General features: G+C 58.5%; 3 protein-coding genes across 5 annotated transcripts in view; 2 read left to right on the top strand and 1 right to left on the bottom strand.

Moving 5' to 3' along the window:
- Positions 1–4,178, top strand: part of CD151 (CD151 molecule (Raph blood group)) — a 5,409-nt gene extending 1,231 nt beyond the window's left edge. Inside the window, exons 2-9 of the mRNA XM_003802769.3 lie at positions 796–854; positions 1,572–1,716; positions 1,803–1,994; positions 2,338–2,412; positions 2,754–2,858; positions 2,968–3,126; positions 3,244–3,330; positions 3,409–4,178. Of these exons, the coding sequence (XP_003802817.1) occupies positions 1,633–1,716; positions 1,803–1,994; positions 2,338–2,412; positions 2,754–2,858; positions 2,968–3,126; positions 3,244–3,330; positions 3,409–3,468 (762 nt within the window). The 5' untranslated portion in view covers positions 796–854; positions 1,572–1,632 and the 3' untranslated portion in view covers positions 3,469–4,178. The remainder of the gene's footprint in view (positions 1–795; positions 855–1,571; positions 1,717–1,802; positions 1,995–2,337; positions 2,413–2,753; positions 2,859–2,967; positions 3,127–3,243; positions 3,331–3,408) is intronic.
- Positions 4,179–5,574: 1,396 nt separating this feature from the next.
- POLR2L (RNA polymerase II subunit L) lies at positions 5,575–8,107 on the bottom strand. Its single transcript, XM_023508593.1, has 2 exons — positions 7,941–8,107; positions 5,575–5,864 (listed from the first exon to the last, which is right to left on the bottom strand). The coding sequence occupies exons 1-2, from the start codon at positions 8,033–8,035 to the stop codon at positions 5,756–5,758; spliced, it is 204 nt and encodes a 67-aa protein (XP_023364361.1). The 5' UTR covers positions 8,036–8,107; the 3' UTR covers positions 5,575–5,755.
- A 206-nt stretch (positions 8,108–8,313) lies between these two features.
- The window catches only part of TSPAN4 (tetraspanin 4), a 21,822-nt gene continuing 15,296 nt past the window's right edge, over positions 8,314–14,839 (top strand). For 2 of the 3 annotated variants that reach the window (XM_012813337.2, XM_012813335.2), the window contains exon 1: positions 8,314–8,449. The gene's annotated coding sequence lies outside the window, so the exon portion shown is untranslated. Of the gene's footprint in view, positions 8,450–9,729; positions 9,789–14,839 lie in introns of those variants that run through there. The other variant, XM_023508592.1, reaches the window with a different exon arrangement.

Raw genomic sequence — 14,839 nt, 5'->3', positions numbered from 1 at the left:
GGGCTGGGGATTCGAACCCACCACCTTAGGTGTACGTGGCTGGCGCCTTAGCCGGTTGAGCTATAGGCGCCGAGCCCAGACAGGTTTTGAATTCCTGAGTTCAAGCAATCTACTTGCCTCAGCTTCCGTTTATGTTTATTTTTTATTTTATTTTATTTTTTTTCAGTTTTAAGCCGGCGTCAGGTTTGAACCCGCCACCTTCGGTATATGGGGCCAGCACCCTACTCCTTTGAGCCACAGGTGCCGCCCTTATTTTTATTTTTGAGACAGGATCTCTCTCTGTTGCCTGGGCTCAAGTCCAGTGGCATCAGCCTCCATCACAGCTACCTGAAACCCCTGGGCTCAAGTGATCCTCCTGCCTCAGCCTCCCAAGTAGCTGAGACTACAGGAACCTGCCACCATGCCTGGGTAGTTTTTGTAGTTTTTCTGTTTTTAGTAGAGACGGGGGCCTTGCTCTTGTTCAGGTGGGTCTTGAGCTCCTGAGCTCAAGGGGGATCCTGTCTCGGCCTGTGCCTCTCTCTTTTACAGGCTGCAGCAACTGTTTGAGGAGAGAATGGGGTGTAGTGACGGGTCTAGAGCTGAAGCCCAGGGTGGGACATCTGGGGGAAGGCATAAAGTTCCTCCCAGGATCATACTGTCCAGAAATATCCTCTGCCCTGCCCCACCCTAAGCCAGACTGAAATACTGGGCCTGGTCACTCCTCTCTCTGCCTGCGGAGTGAACCCTGCCTGCTGTGGAAGTGACTCTGGCTGGAAGGCCAGACTGGTGACCTGTGATATATCCTTGCTGCTCTAGCCAAGTGTCCTGGGAACATCTGTCCACCTGTCCTACAGAAGTTGTGCCCAGCCAGCCTGGTGAGTGCTGGGTGGGGCAGAGCCAGCTAGGTGGTGAAAGTCCAGCCAGGCTTCTGTCTGGAAATGTGGCCTAGGGCGCTCAGCTGCTGCCTGAGCTCCGCCCTCACTTCCAGGTGCCCTGACTGAGAGCACCTCTCTCACTCCCCTGATGGGCAGGGCTTACCTGGAGGGCTCTGGTTGGCACTGTCCCTCCCTTTCTAGCCCAAGTTTGCCAGGCTCCACCTGCCAGGGCCTCTGTCTGCTTTCTCAGGCTGGGGAGGAAGGGCTGCCCCTTAACAGGCAGGAAACAGGCCCAGGGAGCATAGTGAGCTTCTCAACCCTCTGCTGCCTCTAGGAATATGTCTCTGAATGGCTGCCTCATGCTGCCCCTTCTGCTTTGGGCTCCTGCCTGATGTGGAGCTGAGGGACTGTGGGGGTCTTGGGGGAAGGCAGGGCATATGTGAGCTCACCCCCGATGTTCCCTGGGGCTTCTTCCCTGGCTACCAGCAGGGTGAGTCAGCCAGTGATAGCTGAGGGTCTTCCATGACCCTTTCCTGTCTCCGCCCTGGCTACTGGAGGTCAGGGCTCCCAAACTGGCTGCCCTGGGAATTGACTTGTGTCCTAGTTCCCATGGAGGCCCCTTCCCAGCTGTTCCCGCACAGATGGTTGGCTCAGCTCCCACCTCCAGGCCAGCCTAGGCATCTCTGTGTCTTCCCTTCTGTCCCCACTGGTGTCTAGGTCTAGCTGTTTGCCCAGTCAGGGTCCTGGTGCTGTGGGCTGTCTGACCCCCCGCCCCAGGATGGGTGAGTTCAGCGAGAAGAAGGACACATGTGGCACTGTCTGCCTCAAGTACCTGCTCTTCACATACAACTGCTGCTTCTGGGTGAGGCGGGGACACTGGGCCTGCAGCCCCTACACCCATACCTCAGGCCTGGCTCAGATGTGGTGACTGGTGTGCACTGCTCACAGCTGGCTGGCCTGGCCGTCATGGCAGTGGGCATCTGGACGCTGGCCCTCAAGAGTGACTACATCAGCCTGCTGGCCTCGAGCACCTACCTGGCCATAGCCTACATCCTAGTGGTGGCTGGTGTTGTTGTCATGGTGACCGGTGTCCTGGGCTGCTGTGCCACCTTCAAGGAGCGGCGGAACCTACTGCGCCTGGTCAGCAGTGCCTGGTGGCACGGGGTGGGGGTGGCAGCATGGGGTGCCTAGGCAGCAGCTCCTGACTAGCTGCCTGGAGCTGATTGGGGCCCTAGGGGGGCTGATTGTGCACCTAGGGGTGTGGTCTTTCCCCACCAGCCCAGTCCTTCAGGTCCCTGTGTCCCAGCTGAGTCAATGGCAGGAAGACAGTTGCTCTCTGAGAAAGCATGAGAGAGTGTGGCAGCTTCCAGCCCCACCTGCTGCTTGGAGCCCTCAGACTGTAGCCACTTGGGGCCAGGTGGGGGCTGTGCTCGGGGGTGGCCAAGCACTGGGATTCCAAAGACAGGGCTATCTCTACCCCCAGTACTTCATCCTGTTGCTACTCATCTTTCTGCTGGAAGTCATTGCTGGAGTCCTGGCCTACGTCTACTATCAGCAGGTGAGGGTCTGGACAGGCCACATGGGGACTCAACATCCACTCATGACACTTCTACCCACACTGCTCCAGAGCTGACCATGGAGCCTGCAGGGGTAGATACCCTGCCTGCAGCAGCCAAACTGCCTACCTTAGGACTCACAGGGGCACACGTGTCCAGGGGCTCTGAAGACCTTGACTGCCCTTCCCTCGGTCACCCTGGTGACTCTCCCAGTCCCACCCAACCCCTTATGTTATTCTCTGACCCCAGCCTTTCCCTTCTGAGTCCTTCCTGGGCTGCTCTCCCCACCCCACTTTGGAGGGCCTTAGATTTGGAGCTGAGGTTCCCTGCACCCTACCCGCAGCTGAACACAGAACTCAAGGAAAACCTGAAGGACACCATGGTCAAGCAGTACCACCAGCCAGGCCATGAGGGTGTGACGAGTGCTGTAGACAAACTGCAGCAGGAGGTGAGTGGGTAGTGGTGGGAGGCCCACGTGCCCACCAAGGCCTCTTATACCTGTGGGAGCACAGTGGTGTGTGCAGGAAGGCTTAGCCTGTGCTGTGTTTCCACTGCAGTTCCACTGCTGTGGCAGCAACAACTCACAGGACTGGCGGGAGAGTGAATGGATCCGCTCAGGGGAAGCAGGTGGCCGAGTGGTCCCTGACAGTTGCTGTAAGACAGTAGTTGATGGGTGCGGACAGCGGGACCATGCCTCCAACATCTACAAGGTGGAGGTAGGTGGGCACCCTAGGGAGGGTCTGAGCTGGTTGGGGTTGGTACCTGAGTGCTAGGTGCTGCCCCCTGGGAAGAACCACCAGGGCCCCTTCAGCATCCCACCTCAACCTTGCCAGGGCGGCTGCATCACCAAGCTGGAGACCTTTATCCAGGAACACCTGCGGATCATCGGGGCTGTGGGCATTGGCATTGCCTGTGTGCAGGTGGGGAAAAACGAGGGCCTTGGAGGTGGACATGGGGGGCAGCTCGGCTCCTACTCACCGCCCTGGCTCTGTACACAGGTCTTTGGCATGATCTTCACGTGCTGCCTGTACAGGAGCCTGAAGCTGGAGCACTACTGACCTGCTTAGAGCTTGGCTGGGCTTCCCGATGTCCTGCTGCAGTTTCACCCCCAACTACTGAGTTCCAGGGGGCAGGAGTCCCCTGTGCCATCACTCCTACCTCTGGAAACCCCAATCCTAGAGGCGGCTTCACATGCCTTTCACTGCACACCAAAGTCCTGAGGCCTGAGGAGGCAGTGACCACCCTGTCCCTCAGGGCCCAGGTGGGGTGGGTCTGGACAATAACGCGTCCTCTCCCAAAGGTCACTTCTGTTGGGGGCTGACATGGGGTCTCATGGTGCTCCTCCAGTTAGTGGTCTGGACTGGACTCCCCAGACACATCCCTGTCTGGGGGTCAGAGGCAGGTGGGGAAGGGCCTTGCTGGATGGGGTGAGGCCCTTTGTGCCACTGGCTGGTCTTGTCCAGGCTCTTCAGGTGCCTTTTCCTGGAGCCACATGGCCCCCTGACATTTGGGGCAAACAGAGCACCCCTGACTCTTGGGCCTGTGTCTCCCACCAGACTCAGTCATACCTTACCTGGACTTTGCCTGCTCCTAATAGCCAGAGTCCCTGCCATCTTCCCACTGTTACCAGCCTTTAAAATACCCCACGTTCACATGTGCATTGCTGTCCCCATATCCCTGTGTGGGAGTTTGTTCACTGCTGTATCCCTTATTCCTGGAGTCACCTGTGCCACTTAACAGGTGCTCAATAAACCTGCTGTGGAGTGGATGGGTGCACCTACTACGCTGGTAACAGGTGGGTGTCGGGACAAAAAGCTGTGGAGTGGATGGGTGCACTTACTATGCTGACAACAGGTGGGTGTCAGGACAGAAAAGGGTGGGAGACAGGAGGGCTCATACCAGGGTCAGGTTGGCCAGTGTGGGCAGAGTACTCACAAGGAGGGGAGGGCCCATGGTAGGGATGGTGGAAAGATGCTATGGCCACAGTCCTTGGGGATGGGAAGAGTATGGCCTTGGACCTGCCAAGAGACAGCAAGGGCTCAGGGGTACATGGAGGAGACACCATGCCTTGTGCTAGCAGTATGGGGGTGGGGTAGAAGTGCCCTGAATCCTGTCCCTCAGGCTTATATACCCCCAGGCAGACCCCAGTCTCCCCCTAGAGAACCTCACAGCACACATCTGGGCAGACATCAGCACTGTAGGTACCCAAAAGAGCTGCTCTTTCTGCCCCCAGCTAGAACCCTTCTGCCTCTGCCAGGTGGAGGGTACTAGGTCCCATCTGCCCCGCAGCTTAGGATAACAATTCCTCCTCCCCAAGGTTCAGCCTGAGCTGGACAGGAGGACCCTGGGGCTCATCCTGGCCAGTTCACAGTATGTTAAGCCTGGTGTACTGGGTACCCAGATGGTGAAGCCTCTTCAGGGCCACCTTACTGGCCCAGTTTTAGGATCTTGGGGAACCATTCCCTGCCCTCTGCAAGGAGGTTGGTTCCTGCCTTGCCTGCTGGGCTGGATGCAGCCTGAAAGGTTCTGGGAGTAGGACCCTCAGGAGTCGGCAACTGGCCTGGGCAGCCATAACTGCAGCAGACACTGTTCAGGTTCCAGATCCAGTACTTTAGATTCTGAGAGAAGACATGAGAGCCCTGTGCTCAGCCTAAAGAACACCCAGAGCATGTGGGCAGGGATGCAGGGGCAGGATGCACTTGGCTGGCTGTGCCTTGGTTGGTCCATGGGCAAGCACACTCAAAAAGGAGACCACTCTTCAGGTTTGGAGTGGTTGCCTCACAGGTGGCACTGTCTCCTCCTGGGCAGTACCTAGCACCAGTCCCCACTCCAACAGCCAGGTAGGAGCAGGTGTGGAGAGGCCTCAGAGCCCCAAGTGGAAGGTGCCACTGGCAGCACCTCCTATGGGGCATTTGTGGAATAGGCAGCCCAAAGCCTGCAGGGGACAGTGACCAGCCAGCTGAGCATTCTGCCTACTGCCACAGGCTCTGTGACAGTGGGAGGGTGGGCCAGTTCTTGCCACTGACATCCTAGTAGGGGGATGGGACCAGGGAAGTGGAAGCAGAGGTCCCCAAGACAGGCCAGGCGGGACCCACCCCCAGAGAAAGGAGACACAGGGCCAGGAGGCAAAGGAACATGGACACAGGGCCCCGAGAAGGGCCTTCTGGTGGTTCCAAAAGACATTTACTGGATGTCCTCTCCAGGGTGGGGGATGCAGGCCCATGTGCTGTGGTGAGGCATTGCTCCCGGCTTCTTGACACCTCAGTTTAGAGAACCCTAAAATCACAGTGACTGCTCATGGTGAACACAGCAGGAGGGGTGGAATGGTGAGGGAGGGCTCCTGGTTCACTTCTCCAGAGGCGCATAGTTGAGTAGCTTCTCGATCAGGTCAACATGGGCTAGCAGCATGCGGCGGCAGCAGTAGCGCTTCAGGCCCAGGGCATCCAGGGCGTCCCTGTGTCAAGTGGTGGGGGGTGGTGTTGTTGGGTGGGGTTTATGTGGTCTCAGGTCTGCACAGGCCTGCAGCCAGCATCCAAGCCATCTCTGGGCAGCACTGCCTGCCCATCTCACCCCTTCTGGCAGGGGCAGGGTGGACAGAACCAGGGGACTAAGTTTTCCAGGTAACTCCAAGCAGGACTGAGGCCTGGCAGCACCATCCTGCTTGGAGTTACCTAGAAAACTTAAACTGAAACCAGCTACCTGGGATGGAGTCTGGTGGCCCCTGACTTGGGCCATGTTTACTTGCGTGCAATACATGAATATACACAAACATTTATTGCGAATCTATATGAAATAAAGTCATTTAAGGGAACTCAGAAGCCCAGGTCCACCAAGCTGCCAATTCCCTGACACCCCCATTCAGTGCAAACTTCCCAGGGACAGCTCTCCAGGTCCTGCAACTCAGCTGTTTTTCTTTTCTTTTTTTTGAGACAGAGCCTCAAGCTGTCCCCCTGGGTAGAGTGCCATGGCATCACAGCTCAGAGCAACCTCCAACTCCTAGGCTCAAGTGAGTCTCCTGCCTCTGCCTCCCAAGTAGCTGGGACCACAGGCGCCCACCACAATGCCTGGCTATTTTTTGGTTGCAGTCGTCATTGTTGTTTGGCGGGCCTGGGCTAGATTCAAACCCGCCACCTTAGGTGTATGTGGCTGGCGCCTTAGCCACTTGAGCCACAGGTGCTGAGCCTTCTTTTTTTTTTTGAGACAGAGTCTCCCTATGGTGTCAAGTGCACAGCAACCTCAAACTCTTGGGCTTGAGCGATTCTCTTGCCTCAGCCTCCCAAGTAGCTGGGACTACAGGCGCCCACCACAATGCCCAGCTAATTTTTGGTTGTAGTTGACATTGTTGTTTGGCAGGCCCGGGCTGGATTCAAATCCTACCCACTGAACCTATTCTCCCCCCCCCTTTTTTTTTTTTTTTTTTAATATTGAGACAGAGTCTCTGTGGCTCTGGGTAGAGTATCATGATGTCATAGCTCACAGCAACCTCAAACTCTTGGGCTTAAGCAATTCTCTTGCTTTAGCCTCCCAAGTAGCTGGGACTACAGGCACCTGCCACATGCCCAGCTATTTCTGTTGTTGTCGTTTAGCAGACCCAGGCTGGGTTCAAACCTGCCAGCCCTGGTGCGTGTGGCCGGTGTCCTAACCACTGCACTACAGGCACCGAGCCACCTCAGCTGCTTTCCATCCTACATGGGCTTCACCCTAGCAGTCCCCAGAACATGCAGGCAGTGTGTCCTGGCCAGCTCCACTCAGATGCTGCAAGATCGCCTCTCACCTCTGTTCCCCAAAGTCCTTGCAGGCAGCTGCTGCTCCCATTTCCCGAGCCCATCAGAAGCCTTAATTTCCCTCGTCCCTGATCCCAGTCACCCTTAAGGCCTCCAGAACATTCCCACACCAATGGTTCTAGTGTGGAGAGATGGCAGCATGAGAAAGGGGAGGCCAGATAGTGGCCCCCTGCCTGTGGGTCATTCTAGCAGCCTGCCCAGCCCACCTACATTCTTCCCTTGCATATGTGACACACTGACTGGCACACACGAGCCCCAGTGTTTCAAATGTGACCAAGACACAGCCATCCACAGATGGCCTAAGCGGAGGCTTAGGCACTCTGCCCCGCTGCAGAACTAACGGCTAACAGGAAAAGCCCGATTAACAGTGAGTGGGTGGTCAGAAGTTTGCCCTCCATCGCAAAGGACCCACAAGCTTTGCAGGACATGAGGTGGACCTTGTAGCAGGGACAGGAGGTCAGGGAGCAAGTGGACAGGGAGGAGGCTGAGGGCTACATCGTGGGAGAAGTGGTGCCTGACCCGATGGGATATCTCCACATCCCTAAGACGCCAGTAATTTGATGCCCACCTCCCCTTGTTCCCTCAGAGGTTGGGGGACGATGCTGTCCTGAGTAGGTCAGAACTTCGCTGGAGTTCAGGCCTGAGAGTCTAGCCATGAGTGCCCAGCCCGGTAGACCGGGTCTCCCACCCCCGCGACTCGGCCCACCCTGCAGGCCAGGACCTCCCCGCCATGCCCGGAGCCTCACCCCTCGGTGTACTCGGCCTGCAGCAGCCCCAGGTAGGCCTCCCACTTGTTCCCAACGATCTTGCCGCAGGTGAAACAGCGAACAGGTATAATCATGGCTGCGGCTCGGCGGCGCGTCTCACACTGAGACCCCGCAGTGCTACCACGCTACAGGCCCCGCCCAGGCGCGCCCACTGGCGCGGGGGAACGGCTCTGCCCCAGGCCCGGCGCCGGGAATCGTCTCTGCCCCAGACCAGGCCCAGACCCTTCTCCGCAGGTCTCTGCCCTGCGGACGATCGGGATCCACCACGACGAGCTTTCTTCGCGCGGACTGGGGTTCTGGGGCCTCCGTGTCCTCGGGAGAAGCAAACGGCAACCCCCGCTCGCCGCCTTAGTACGTCCTGGAGCTACGGCGTCGGAGAGGGGCCATCAGAGTGCGGCGGCAGCGGTTCGCCTTTCTCGTGTCCGCTTGACTGACAGCTGCGCGGCGGGAGCAGACGGCGCGGGCTGCTAGCGGCCCGCGGCTCGCAGGTAGGGTGCCGCTCTGGGTGCGCCCGGGGTCCTGCCGCCGCGGCGCCCAAGCCCATTCCGACTACACCAGGACGTGAGCCGGGGCGCGCGAGTTCAAGTCCCAAGCCGAGACACAGCAACAAGTGGGGGGCCGGGGCTGGAGGTGCTGCTATGCCGGCGGGCCGGGGAGGGAGGGGCTGTCGGAGGTCTTGTGGCTGCGGGCAGAGCTTCCTACCTCCCCTCCTAGCTGTGCCGGGAAGGAGGAGCCTCCGACTGAAGCCCCTGCCCGTGGAGTATGGGGGTCTCTGCCACCGAGTTTGGGCTGTTTCGATCTCGTCGCGTCCCGGCCCCGTGGGGCGCCACCTTGGATCCGGGCCGCACAATAAGATCCCCCAGGCCTGGTAGTTGCCCGCAGCCTCGATGGCAGGGTGAGGGCGGCGACTCCCCCCTAACCGCGCCCGCCTGGATTCGCCGCTGTCTGCAATCTTCCTAGCCGCTCCTTCCGGGAAGGGGAATGGGAAGGGTGCGGAGGATAGGGGTATTCAGGCGGTGAGATATGCGCAATTCTGGCGGGGCTGTGCTGGGCAGCTCACGGTCTGTCTGGGTCATCACACGCTCTAACGCACTTCTGAGGATGAGAAGATGGGTCACAGGAAGATGTCCAGGAGGACGTCCTGGAAGAAGTGGTTTTCGATCTTGGCACAGGGCACCCTTGGGCAAAGTCCTGGAGGCTGTACCTGCAGGGCCAGCTGAAAGGGAAGGGTCTGCTTCACCCTGGAGGTGATGGGACCACTGGGGACTTAAGAGACTGCGTGCTTGTGTCTCTGGAATAGGGAGGCATCTTGGCACAAGCACCTTCTTGCTGTGCCGGTGGGTGCCCCTGGATGGGAGGGCTGGGGATCAGTGTGCAGGAAGAGGCAGGGAAGTCTCCTTGGAGGAGGTGAGCTGTGGGCTGTGGGGGTGGATGTGTTGCACAGTGGCATCTTTGGGGGTTCAGGGGTGATTGGGTCTTGGAGCATTGGGTTGGGGCCTGTGTTGAGTCCTAGGCTTCAGCTAACTTCTTTCAGGGCAAATGCTGGTGTTTTGCCTTAATTCCAGGGGGAGGGGCATGGAGCTGGCCAGAGCCACTGCCCACCTGGGGTTTGTGTTCCCTCCTTGGCCTGGACCCTAGACAGCTTCCCCAGGGGCATTAGCCATCCCCCACCAGCCACGTGCAGAGACACGAGACAAGGCCACTTCCCTTCCCTGCTCCCTCCCCCTGGGCTGAGTGGACGCACATCCTGCCCTGGCCCAAAGGATAGGGCCTGTGGCTTGGGGTCAGATCCAGGCTCAGCTGCCCAGGCTGCTGGTGGCTGCGGAGGTGAGGTGAGACAGCAGGGGCGTGGGATTCAGGATGTCAGCAGGGTGAGCCCTGGGGAGTGGGTGGGGGCTGAAGGCTTCCTAGGGGAGGGGCCTTGGGCCTGTCCTGCCTGGTTCCTGCCAGGAGGAGTTGTTTACTCTGGGAGTCTTTGGGCAGTGAGCCTCCCTCCTAAAACCTGGCCCAGCCAAGTTGACATTCCTGGAATTCCTAGTGTGTAGGCTCCATGATTTCCCAGGGGGCCCCTAAGAACCTGAGGCTGCTCCTTCCTCAGCCCCTCTGGACCCCACACCACGTGTTCACAGAGCCCTTCACATGTGCATGGAGGCCCCTGGCTCTGTTGTGGCTCAGGCCTGCCCTTTGCCCCAATCAGGCTAGAATTGAGGACGCTGGGCAGCCTCAGATTTCAGCCCTGTCTCAGCCTTGGGTAGCCTGTCCCTGCTGCCATGTGTGTTAGGGGACAGGAGCAGGCTGGGGCCTGGGCCTGGGCCTCTGTGGGTGAGCAGGGGTAGTTGGGTATGCAGTGTCGGCAGAGACCTGGCTTCTGAGGGGGTTTCATGCAAATGAGGTGTCCGGCCGCCTATGACTGGGTAGGGAGAGAGAGAGTTTGCTTACATGTGGTTTGGAACCTGCTTGAAGGGGTCACTTCAGGGCAGGGGACAAGGGAAACCCCGGGTGAAGTTTCAGTTGCCCAGCCCCTCCCACCCTAGGAGTTGCCATGGAAACAGGCCACCCACAGGGGAGCGGCGGACAGTGGGGTTGGGCACTGAGCTGGGATTGGGAAGACCCTGCTTAGATTGCAGGTCTTGGATTGCAGCCTTAGTTTCCTCATCTGTAAAGCTCAGGTGGGACCAGAAGCTGGCCACCAAGAGGGTATGTGACCAGTGGCTGGGGGATTCTCCTGGGGATTCTCACCCACTCTGAGGGGTGCTGCAGCACACGTGGCTGAGCGCACACATGTGACACCTTCCTGGCGCAAACACCCTGGCACCACCTGCTGCAGCCCGGATGACACACATTTAGTCCAAGTGGCCTTAGAGACCTGGCATCATAAGCAGGGTCTTTCCAATTGTGGTGGAGGCTGAACTGGTCATAACCTAGTGACCCACATATCCAGTGGCATTTGGGCAGGTCACTCTCTGCCATCTCACTGCCTGGGCTGCCGTGTGTGCCCCTGAGACTGTTGTGCAGGGCTCCAGGTGGCATGGGTTAGGGTAGGGCTGCCCCTAGAGCCTGGGGTGGTGGGAAGGTGCCTCCCAAGGTCTGAATTGTGCCCCTTCCACCCCCACTGTCTCCATAGAGAAATACCTGCAGGTGCTGGGGAGGGACACGGGGAAGACACGGAGCTTGGAGTTGGCCTTGGTGGGACCTTGGTAGCCTCCTCTGGAGGGAGTGGGAAGGTTGGATGGGTATCTCCATCCTGCAGAGGCTCAGGCTTGAGTGGGAGGGGGGTGGTCTCACCTAGACTGCGTGTGCTTTTTGTGTGTGTGTGTGTGGGGGGCTGCTAGCCACCTGGGGCCTGGATGTTTTCAGCTCCTCACCCAGGATAGGGGCTGCCCTCCCTGCCTCTTGCTGGAGGACCAGGGTGAGCTATTTCCACTCTCTTCCATCCAAGCTGTCCCATCCTGGCTATAGGGACAGGCTCCAGTGGCAACTGCCCCCAGGCCATGGGGAGGTCCCTGTTCCAGTGGGACTTTGGTCTGGCCAGGTAGGTGTCTGTAGCCTTATTATGGCTCACATGCCCCCAGGCAGCCCAGGTGTCTTGGGGCCCTCTCTCTGCCAGGTTGGTGTTTGGAGCCTCTGGGTCCCCTCCTGTCCTGGGACAGCTAGAGTGTCACTGTACCCCCAAGGCTCCGAAGGGCTTGGTCTGAGGGGTGAGGCATTAGGGGTTGAGTTGGTATGGAGGAGAGTGATGGGTGCTTCGTTTAGCCTCCAAGTGACCTCCGCCCTCCACCGCAGTTCCCGGTGGTGACACAGGACAGTGCCTCAGTAGGGCTGGTGGCAGATGGGTGAGCCTTGTGGGTCAGCACCTATGGCCCCATGGGTCCTGAAATTGGACTAAAGAGAAGGGTAGGGTGGGGTTCAGGGTGTCCTGTGGGAAATGGACACACAGGCTGCTCTCAGGGTCTGGGACCCCCGTGTCTGTCTGTATGTGTCTGTGTGTGTCTGCGTGTTGCTGTACTATAAGCATATATCCCTGAACATGTGTGTTCTCTGCTGCCCCTTCTGCCCTGCAGGGACCTGGCTGGGGTGGGGGTTCTCTATCCCATCAGGGCCAACACTCCAGCACCTCCCTTGGCACAGCTGTGTGCTGAAGGTGGAAGGCAGGGTTCCATCTGGCCCATCTTCCCTTCCACAGAGTTTGGGCTTGCCTTGGCCATGCTGACCACTTGCCCAGCCTGCAGGGACACTGAGCACTACATGGCCCAGGTATGTCAGGACCAGGCTAGGCCAGACGGTGTGGTGGCATGGCATTGGGGCTACTTCTGAGTCTCATCCATGTATAGCCCAGGGCTGTGATAGTTAGACAGAGCATGTTTTGTTGGGGCACCCCCAGTGGGGGATGGGGACTCCTGTGGTTGAGGGACTGGACTTTGGGACCAAGGTGTTGGAGAAAGACCTTCCCCCTGCCTGCTGAGCTCTGACACATTGGCCTTACCTGGCTGCTTGTTGGATTTGGACAGTGGCTGTGAATTCTGGACTTGGTCGTAAGTCCTGGCACAAAGTGATCCCAGTCTTCACCCTGACTTGCCCTAGTTCCCTTGATGAATTTTCTGATTAATCTCAGGCAGGCTCATCTGCTCATGGGGTGATGTGTGCAGGCTTTTGTAGAGGGAGAGGGGCACAGGGGTCTTTTTTTTTTTGAGACAGAGCCTCAAAGCTGTCCCCTGGGTAGAGTGCCGTGGCATTACAGCTCACAGCAACCTCCAACTCCTGGGCTCAAGCGAGTCTCCTGCCTCAGCCTCCCAAGTAGCTGGGACCACTGGCGCCCGCCACAACGCCCAGCTATTTTTTGGTTGCAGCCATCATTGTTGTTTGGCGGGTCCGGGCTGGATTCAAACCCGCCACCTTAGGTGTACGTGGCTGGCGCCTTAGCCGGTTGAGCTATAGGCGCCGAGCCGGGCACAGGGGTCTTGGGGACACTGGGCTGCACCCAGGCACCAGGCTTAGTGCAAGAACCAGACCCCTCCCCCTTTGTCCCTACCTGCCTTGAAACCCAGGAGCACCTCTAGAAGAGCCTCGGCTGCCTGGGGTGCAGGAGAGCTCAGGGTCCATTCCTGCCTCACTACACTAGCAGTGTGACCCTACTCCCGCCTGGGAGTCCCATTGAGGGCACCTCCTGTACCCACCCAGTGGCTCCTGCTCCCTGCAGGAGGGCCCCCAGCCCAGCTGGCCTTCAAGGAGTATAAAGGTGATGCGGTGAGTGGCAGGCTTATTTAGTCACCACTGGAGGCCGAGTCTGTCTGACCCTGACTGCTGACCCCTGCCCTCACCATTGGGGTGAGGTTGCAGTGTGTTGTTTTGGTTCCAAGTATGGTCTGGCCTCTCTGAGGAAGGATACAGTGGGGCTTCTGCCATTGGCCCTTCCTCTCAGCCCTTGTGGCTCCTGCCCCACCTGTGTCTGTCCCCCACCCACCATGTGCAGCTGCCCCTCAGGAATGCCCAGGGGCTTAAGTGTCCACCCTTGGCTTGGGCACCTAGGGCCAGCTGAGTCAGGCCAGGAGGAAAGGGGCCAGAGCCTGATGGGGGGTGTTGCCAGAAGTTTCCAGGGGCCACCAGCACCATGTGTTTTCATGGCAGAGCTGTGATGGTCTCTCGGCCTGGGGGCCTGTCTGCTCCCTGCTTCTCTGATTGCCTCCTGGGACCCAGATCCGCCAGAGACCTCTAAGGGAAAGGACAAGGGAAGCCCCAAGTTGGCATGGAAGGGAAGGGGGCCTCCAAGTGGGCTTTGTGCACTGGGGGCTCCTGTCCAGCCCTAGTCCCCGGAGGGCAGCACCTGGGACCGCCTTAGGGGACATGACTGCATTTCTCTGCATCGCCACCAGGGAGAAGCAGAGGGCCAGCGCCCCTGAGCCCAGGTCCTCTGCCGGATCTACCGCCTCCCAAACTGCCCGCCGGTCCCGCGCTGGTTTACCTGCCTGTGGGCACACTAACCCCTTCTTGTCCCTCCTCTGTCCCTTTCCTCCTCCCTGTTCCTCCTCTTCCTTGTTCTTCCCTCCTTCCCCTCCCCATTTCTCTTCCCTCCTCCTTCTCCCTCCTCCTCCCTCTTCCTCCTCCTCTTCTTCTTCTTCTTCTTTTTTTTTTTTTTTTGATACAGAGTCTCCCTGCATTGCCCAAGCTGGAGTGCTGTAGTGTGATCATAGCTCACAGCAGCTTCAAACTCCTGGACCCAAGTGATCCTCCTGCCTCAGCCTCCCAAGTAGCTGGGAGTAGAGGTGCCCACCACCATGCCCAACTAATTTTTCTATTTTTAGTGGAGACAATGTCTCACTCTTGCTCAGTCTGCTCTCCTGGCTCAAGCAATCCTCTTGCCTTGGCCTCCATGTGCTGGGATTGCAGGTGTGATCCACCACTTCAGGCCCTCCTCTTCCTTTGGACTTCAGTTCCTGGGACTATCCCATGAGTGGGACACTCCCACTGGATGCCCTGGTGACTAGGAAGGCCTTTTGCCATGACCTCAGCCCAGGGTGTAGACCAAATCTATGTCTGCCAATCCCCTTCACCCAGGCCTGGGCCTCCCCTCTGCCTCTGGGCTGTAGATCAGGTGAGGGGAGTCTAGGCCACATGTTGCTGTCCCCTACACTGGGGGCCCTTCTTGCCCTGAGACGGGTAGTCTATGGGGACTGCTGGCAAGGCATCTGTCCCCCATCTTTGGTCGTAGGCTAGTGTGTGTCTGTGTGCAAACCATGAATGCAAGGTGCATGGGTATGTTTATATGTGTTTTGGGGGCGAGGTGAGGTCTGTTGAAGGTTGACTGTGGGCTGGACCACAGTGAAATTCTGGGTCCCTTGTTCAAAAATTACCAAGAATGGCTCGGCGCCTATAGCTCAACC

The sequence above is a fragment of the Otolemur garnettii genome, unplaced genomic scaffold (assembly GCF_000181295.1).
Source record: "Otolemur garnettii isolate 467f Iridium unplaced genomic scaffold, OtoGar3 scaffold00260, whole genome shotgun sequence".
Classification (NCBI taxonomy): domain Eukaryota; kingdom Metazoa; phylum Chordata; class Mammalia; order Primates; family Galagidae; genus Otolemur; species Otolemur garnettii.
This window is presented reverse-complemented; position numbering and strand designations above follow the sequence as displayed.

Excerpts from the sequence above, each read along its gene's own strand:
- POLR2L (XM_023508593.1), bottom strand. The coding sequence starts at position 8,035 with ATGATTATACCTGTTCGCTGTTTCACCTGCGGCAAGATCGTTGGGAAC. Across the intron at positions 5,865-7,940 it reads CAGGCCGAGTACACCGAGGG|GGACGCCCTGGATGCCCTGG; the intron begins GTGAGGCTCCGG and ends CACTTGACACAG.